The following is an 8,442-nucleotide window of genomic DNA, read 5'->3' on the forward strand; positions in this document are numbered from 1 at the left end:
ATTTTGTTTATCTCTTCAGGAGTTCAATTCATATGGCTTATGGATGGCTTTCTGGATGGATATATCACTTACAAGATTGATTATCTTTAGGGATAAGTGCTGCAAAAGTCCTAAAACTTGTCACGAAAATGCAATTGAATTCTTAAACTTGCAAAAACTGTAATTAAGTCCTAAAACTTGTCAAAATATTTCAATTGAGTCCTAAAACCGACGCCATCAAATTTCCTAACAGAATTTTTTTTTAACCATTCGCCATGTAGAAGAGAGAAACGATTAAAAAAAAAAAGCCACGTCCGCACCACGTCCTTAAACTTGCAAAAAGTATAATTAAGTCCTAAAACTTGTCAAAATATTTCAATCGAGTCCTAAAACCGACGTCATCAAATTTCCTAACGGAATTTTTTTTTAACCATTCACCATGTAGGAGAGAGAAACGATTAAAAAAAAAAGCCACGTCCGTGCCACATCAGCTTTTTTCGTTAGAAATTTGACGGCGTCAATTTTAGGACTCGATTGAAACATTTTAACAAGTTTTAGGACTTAATTACACTTTTTGCAAGTTTTATGACTCAATTGCATTTTCGTGATAAATTTGAAGACTTCTGCAGCACTTATCCCTTATCTTTATTGAAATCAATTTAGATAAATCAAATCTTTTTGAATTGCAAGTAAATATGGAAAGAATCTACTTATGAAAACCAATATCCTAATTGTATGAGCGAATAGGATTGATGGACTTTCATCACAATCTTCAAACGACTCAAGATCTCCTTAATCGATTCCATCCAACGAGTAGATTGGAAGAATTCATTTGGAAAGTGCCAACAGTCGAGAAGGCATGAAGGAGCATTTAAGGTGGACTCTCTAGTTGTTCGATAATATGCATGAAAGAGAAATTTCAAAGTCTGAAGTTTACAATTTTCTTGTCATTCGATATATTGAGCTTAAAGTTGTATTCAAAAGGGACTCATTGTGAGACTTCGTGAGAGAGCAGTAGAGACTCTTCACTATGAAGTTGAGATCGCAAGTTTATGAAATCTCTTTTGATTCTTAGTGAAATCCAGCCAGAAGGCTGTTAACGTGGAGAGTGGACATAGGCTTGATCTAAGCCGAACCTCTATAAATTCTATGTTCTTATTCTCTTCCCTGAATTCATTTATTTTGTTCGTAGTCTTATTTAATTGCTAAGTCTGAATTTGCTCAAAGTCTATTGTTTTTCAGACTCAATTTTAAAAGCGAAATATTTCTATTATTCCTTGCGAAAAATTGTCTTCACAGCTATTCACCCCTCTAGTGTTCATACTAGCACTTACACTACTCGAGTTTGCATCGAGGTTTTTACTATAAAAAGGTGAATAGCAAATGGCTGGATGAGAACGGTAAGGTCATTAGTGTGGACCAATGTTGCGGATATTTGCACGGAATGAAACAACTTTGTGAAGTGATATTTTATGTTGTGGACGGGGAGCTGAATTTGGACAGGGATGAGATCATGAGAAGAGCCGTACTCAGAAGGCGCTGAAGTTCAGGAGAAGGCCGCTAGAGATTTGGCTTAAAAATACAGATTAATAAAGAAATATGGATGAGAAAGGTCGAGTAGGATTGAGTACTGGTAGTAGTCTAGTAGTGGTATGGATGCTATATACAGATGGGATACCAGACATGTACGGCTTGACTACACAAACTTGTTGATATGACAATGCACTATTGGTTTTTACAAGTATATCCTTTTCTCTATGCTGGTTCTACATTCTTTATTTTTTTACTATGGCCGCCTAGATTATTAGTACTATCCTCGAAAAGATGATAAAGGAGCAAGCTTACGTGCTCGAGTCTTATTAAGATGCATCAATGGATGATAAGAGAACAACTTGTGGTGTCATATTTGGAGAAAAATTAGAGTGTAACGTATTCATGTCACTTGAGAGTAACAAAGCTCAAGGTCTCGCACCAAAAAAGAGCGTAAGAACGAATTGCAATGTCCTTGATCGCACACCTCGTGAATCTTTCCTTATTGACATCGTAAATATACAAATCCTTATCCCCCAAGCAACGGAGGATGAGCTTGTCACGTTTGTAAGGGTTTACCACGTAGTAATTGCTGCCGTTGGGGCCGTTCGGGCATGGGAGTTCCCCAGTGTCAATCTTGTACTTCTTGGTCCACTCTCTGCTCGTGTGGTCCTTAAGAACCCACACGTCGATGTGCATCGCGTTTGAATGATGGACCAGCGCCAGCGATCCTCCCAACTCGTGCATTCGCCCAAAATCCCACTGGATAGTGGGGCGTCTAGGTGTGGAGAAGTCGTCCGGGAGTGGGATCAAGCTGAAATCCTCCCTGGTAAGGTCGAAAGAGAGTGTCACTCTCGTCCATGGGCTTGGGAAGGAGTCACTCATCAGAAACCAATTCAAAGCTCCGGAAGCAAAGGCAAAGTGAGGATGAACCTCACGAGAAGACGGCAATATCATATTGTTCCACGGAGCTAAGGTCCAAAATAGAGAAGAAAGAGGTGTTTCCATGACTCTACCACTCAATCAATTATGTTCTACCTAAACCCTATTTCATGGCCACATCTTTTCCGGCTAAGTAACAGAAAGTTATATGAATCCAATTTTCATTTCATCTGAGAAAAACCATCTTTTTCTCAACAATGTCTTTGTCATTTGATCCAATAACCTTCCGTTAGATAGGAACATATTTGATCAATACTAATAACTCTCGGATTAAGTATTAGAAGGGAAAAATCCCTTAGATAATGAACTATTGGTTCTAAGCTATCTCTGGTGATGAATCAACAATTTGAAGTACTTTTCTTGTGTATTTTTGATAAACTAGCATTTATATATAGATGTAAGAGAATCTTTTTGGGATATAAAAAGCCCTTTTGATGTCTCTTCATCTACAAAGAATTCTCGATGTGAAAATACAAGAGACAAAGGGCTGATCCTTGAATAGGAAAAAGAGTGGATCTGTAAGTCCCAAATGAATTGGTTGAGCTTTGAGCACGTAGTCTTTCAATCCCCGAAAATTTTACCTATCTCAATCATCTGCGTCGGCACTTGTTAATGTGTCTCTAGGAGATAGATCTTCTCTTCCTGAGCTTCATGGTATAGAACCGCTGGTTCTTTTAAGTAGTGCAATGAGTTACGCGAGCAAGAAGAGCACACATGAGAAGGATTATTTATCATGAGTTTATGAATTCACGTTTTGTTTCCTTATTCGATAAGGCTGAGGATTACCCTTTATAGATACACATGGTTCGAATCCATTGATCATCACCATCTATGCAAAATATGGTGCCGCTTCATGATTGATTGTTCGAATATAGACGTGGCACCTATTTTTTTCTTCAGAAAAAGCAAAAACAAATAAATACTATTTAAATTTCAGATAATCATGAACAAATCATATACGATTTTTTTTTGTGAACGTTTATATTCGAATTTTCGAATTAACAAAATTGAATTGCATGAGCCGCAATATTATAACTAAGAGAAACTAAAAAGTAAAAAAAAAAAGATTTAGACATATATAGCTAAAATATGTAAAGAATTATATTGTTTGAAAAAGAATAAAAAAACAGTTTGCAAACAATATATATATATATATAGGTTATATTGACTTTGTCAGGGTATGATTATGTCCATATCATACCAACAAAAGATCATTATGCATTTTAGTACTGAATGCTAGCATTTATGAAATTTTCCTGTATAATTTGAAGGTTGAATAGTCATTCATCATCCATGAGAAACGTGCAATTACAATTAGGAGTGATCAATGGATGGGTTCTAAAACCTTCAAAAAATACAATCAAGTACTAAAACTTATTATTAAGTTATAATCGAGTTTTAAAACATTCAAAAAAGTACAATTAATGGAAGAACTTGATTTGACAAATTCGACAAATTTTAGGATTTAGTTGCACTTTTTGAAAGTTTTAGAACTCAATTGCACTTTTGTAATGCGTTTTACGATTTAATTATATTTTTTAAAAGTTTCATGACTCGATTATACTTTCATAATAAGTTTTAGAACTTTAATGCAATTGTCTCTATACGTACAACTTGACTCCACAAAATTGTTGATGCTATTTTGTGGATGCAACTATACACTTTTGTTTTTCTTTTTCTAAGTATGCGGTTTTCATTGTGCTAGTCATACATTCTCTATTCCTTACTACAGCTACATAGATTATTAAAAGGGTTAATACCAAAAAAAAAATTCAAATTAGTACATCTGTGACAAATTTAACCAAAACTAATTTTTTGACAACCAAAAATCTCAAACTAGTACACATGTTATAAATTTACTCTTAATTACCATAAAAGATACTAAATTGGTACGCATGTGACAAATTTACCACAAACTAATTTTTTTTTACCGCCAAAAACCCTAAATTAGTATAGTTGTGACAAATATACACTCCATTAAATTTGATTGATATTATAAAAAAAAAAAAAACCACAAAACTAATACAATTGTGACAAACAGAAAGTAAAATTTCAAATCACTACATCAGTCAAATCATTCAACTTAGTAATTTGATAGTAAAATTTAACTAAAATTAGTAGAGAATAAATTTGTCATAAGTATACTAGTTTGGGATAAATTTGTCAAACGTATATTAATTTAGGGTTTTTTGTGGTTATAATATTAGTTTAAGATAAAGTTATCACATAATGTGTATTAATTTTGGATTTTCCATAGTATTAACCTTATTAAAAATATCCTCGCAAAAATAATAATAAAGGAGCAAGAATATGTGCTCATGTTTTATTAGGATGTATCGATGGAAGAGAAACAATGCAATAAGTAAATTAGGATCGTAAGATGAGATAGGGACAACATCTAGTCCATTTGCGAAGTTTCTTGAAGAGTATGGGATTATTACACCCATGACAAAATTTCTAAAATAGAAATCTGATTTCTCAATTTCTATTCCATGGACAAGTTTCTCAACAAAGAAAGACGTTTGATAACGATTCAAAATTTCTAGAAGAAAAATTCGTTTGATAAGAGAATAAAATTTCTATTTCTAAGAGCAGCGACGGTCGGCATTCGTTGACATCCGATGATCAACAATTGGCATTCAATGATCAACGGTGGGTGGTCGGAGTTCGACGTTCAACAGCTGACATCCAAAGTCCGACGTCCAGCGTCCGACGTCCAGAGGCCAGCAACCGACGACTAGTAGTGGGTGGCCAACAACCGAAGTCCAGTGGCCGATGGCAGGTGGCAGGTGGCAGGGGGCTAACGGCCAAAGTCTGACTGTCAGTGACGAGTGGCCAATGGCCAAAGTCCGACGGGCGACATCCGACTACTAGTGGTGACCAATAGGCGGTCAGTAGGGGATGTTCAATGGTCGACGGTGGGCCTCCGGTGTCCGGTGGTTGGCAATGAGTGGCCAACAACCGACGAGCATCCAACATCCAGCGATCGACAATCGATGACAAGCGGCTGGAGTCCGATGGCTAACGGCCGTAGTTCAATGGCTGACGATTGATGGTGAGTGGTTGATGGCCAAGGCCGCTAGTGGGCAGCCGGCGACCGGCGATGGGTGTTCAATGGCGAGCGGCTGGAATCCGATGGCTGACGATTGGTGTTCAGTGGCCGACGGCCAATGGTGAGGTGAGTGGCTGATGGCCGGGGCCAATGGCAGGCAATCGACGGTGGGTGTTTGGCATCCCATGGGCGACGGGTGAGTAATGGGTGATGACGAGAGTGAACAATGAAAAAAGTTTTGATTTCTAATTTCTATTCCAAAAATAGAAAAGCTAAAAACTTTAACTTCTGATTTCTACTCCAAATCTATTTCTATAATAGAAATTTGTTCCAAAAATATAAAAAAGAAATTGCGTTATCAAACGGATTTTTGTTCCAAACCTGTTCTGGGAATAGAGAATAGAGAAATAGAGAAATAGAAACATTGTCATGCGCGCCCTCCGTAACTCCCAACTAAGTCCTATAAGGCTTTTAAAATAGGAGTGTATATATTAAACCAACCAAGGCCATCCTTGGGAGTAAAAATTCTTTACTTTTCTATTTTTAGAATAAAAATGAGAAAAAAGGCTTTTCACCCGTCTGCCATGCCGCTTGAGGGAGAACAACCGCCCAGGGGATAATAACGAAATTCAATTCTAGGAAGAGGAATTTTGTATGATAATCAAACACGTAATTTTGTTCAGAAACTCATCAGGGAATAGAATTAGAAAAATCAATTTATAACCAGAAATTTATCTCTAGAATGATTATAAATTTTTAAAACAGAATAGCGCCCTATAGTCCAGTGGCGTCACCATACTTGAGAGAAACAAGGCTTAGAGGCTCGTACCAGAAAAGCGCATAACAAGGATCCGCCTCGGTCCAACAACTCGTGAATCTACCCTTGTTCACATCGTACAAATACACGTTCCGCATGCAATGGAGAATAAGCTTGTCGTGCCTGTACGCGCCTACCAGGTAATGGCTGCCGCTGTCGTGCGGCAGCCACTGCGGCAGCCGGATCCTGTATTTCCTGGTCCACTCTCGTCTTATGTAGTCCCTGAGCACCCACACGTCGATGTGCGTGTTGTCCGGACGATGGACCAGCGCCAGCGATCCCCCCAGCTCCTGCATTTGTGTCCCCACGTTGAAGTCGCCCCATTCAGAGAAGTCGTCCGGGATCGGGATGAAGCTGAACTCCTCCTTGACGAGGTCGAAGGAGAGCATCGTCCTCGCCAACCGGCGGAACGACAGCGAGTTGGTCTTCAGGAACCAGTTCAGAGCTCCAGAAGCAAAGACAAAATCGTGACAAGGACCGGTGCAGTGAGGAAGCGGCGGGGCTTCGCAGGTCCTCCACGATCGCTTGTTGAAGTCGTAGATTCGAGCCCGCATCGTGCCGGTGTGGGTCTTCTTATCAAAGTTGATCGCATCGATTTGTACCATCTTGTACGCGTTGGTAGTGCAATCGAACCCCAGCCCATAAACAGGCATGCCCGGCGAAAGATCAGGTGCTCTCGACAGTTCCAGGACTTCTCGAGTAAAGGGATTGATCAGGAGCTCAGGATTACTCTCGGCATCAGTGCTGTGCTCGAAAAGGAGCAAACCATTGCAGGTGCCTTGGATCGCGTAGCCACTCAGTTCCGGGAACTTACCTAGCTCGATCTGCGCCGCCACCGGCGCTTCCTCGTGTATCTTCATGAGATAGATCTCCTCTTTTTTATACTCGTGGTACAGAAGCGCTCGTTCTTTCAAGCGGTGCAACGAGTTGCGGAAGTAGGGATCATCGACGACTTCTCGCCAGCGCCTGCAGACGCTCCGGTGTTGCAGCAGCGACTCGCCTGAGGCTCTCGAGAGGATGTCGGAGAGGATGGCTAGTGGGAGTTCATCCATGCTCGTCAAGGGTGGCGCTACCGTCTGCTGGGCTATTGAACGCCGTAGATCCATTGCAAGGAATGAGATGGACTATTTATTAAGACTTTATGAATTATCGATTATGTTTCCTTGTTCTGTTGAGATGAGGATCACCCTTTGGAGATACGAACAGATGGATATCTTCCATCACCTTCCTAAACACGGTTAAGATCGGCATCACTATCTTTCCAAAATTCAATTGGATTCTGCTTATTCTTGATTGGTAGAAAATACCAAAAAAATCTTAAATATATTGCATTAGTACTAATCCAATCATAAATATTTCAATTAGAACATTTTTCACATTGATACCAATTTATCTATTCAGTCAATTTATGCCAGATATTATTGATACCAACATGACATGTTGTGTGCTAACATGGACATTTTTAAAATATTTTTTTTTCCTTTCCCTTTTCTTTTGTCTAGTGACCATCATCGAACACCAACCATAGCCATGGCTGGCAAGGGCTAGCCTGGGGTTGGCCTCATTGGGCCGAGGGCAAGCATCGGCTATTAAGGGTATGCAAAAGAATTAGAAACCGTTTGGACCTCCTGGAATTGGACTGGATTGAATCAGAAGCAGCAATTCCCATGGGGACCGGTCTTATTCCTAGTTCCAATTTAGTGAAATCAGCGAGTACTGAGCCGATTCCTTGATTCTGGGCTTGGAACCACTCGTCCATCCACCCGAACCGGACCAGTATATATATATATATAATTCTATCTCAATTACTTAATTGTTTTATAGCTTTTTGATTATATGTATATTTGTGGTTATCGAACATTATTGACTAATTTTGTCTTTTAGGTGTGTAATAATATTAACCCTTTTTTTTACCCTTCTGGTAATCCATTTACTTGCTTTCTCAACTAAAACAAAATAAACAAACTTAGAGAAAGGAGAGAACCAATTGGAGTTGTCCGTAAGAGCCAATAGCTCACTTTAAGAGTATAAATATATCTTTCCTTAGTCATTCTCATGATTAAATTAGGTTAACGTTGACAAAAAATGAACCAAGCAATTAATGTTTTAACTTCTATTGATA

At 38.8% G+C, this 8,442-nt stretch overlaps 1 protein-coding gene across 1 annotated transcript; it reads right to left on the minus strand.

The window, feature by feature from the left end:
- Positions 1–6,277: 6,277 nt before the first annotated feature.
- Positions 6,278–7,372, minus strand: LOC104427333 (F-box protein CPR1). The gene has a single exon (XM_010040438.2). It carries the CDS (start codon positions 7,370–7,372, stop codon positions 6,278–6,280), a length of 1,095 nt encoding a protein of 364 aa, XP_010038740.2.
- Between the last annotated feature and the right edge of the window lie 1,070 nt (positions 7,373–8,442).

Source organism: Eucalyptus grandis, chromosome 11 (genome assembly GCF_016545825.1).
Source record: "Eucalyptus grandis isolate ANBG69807.140 chromosome 11, ASM1654582v1, whole genome shotgun sequence".
Lineage (NCBI taxonomy): Eukaryota > Viridiplantae > Streptophyta > Magnoliopsida > Myrtales > Myrtaceae > Eucalyptus > Eucalyptus grandis.

Excerpts from the sequence above, each read along its gene's own strand:
- LOC104427333 (XM_010040438.2), bottom strand. The coding sequence starts at position 7,372 with ATGGATGAACTCCCACTAGCCATCCTCTCCGACATCCTCTCGAGAGCC.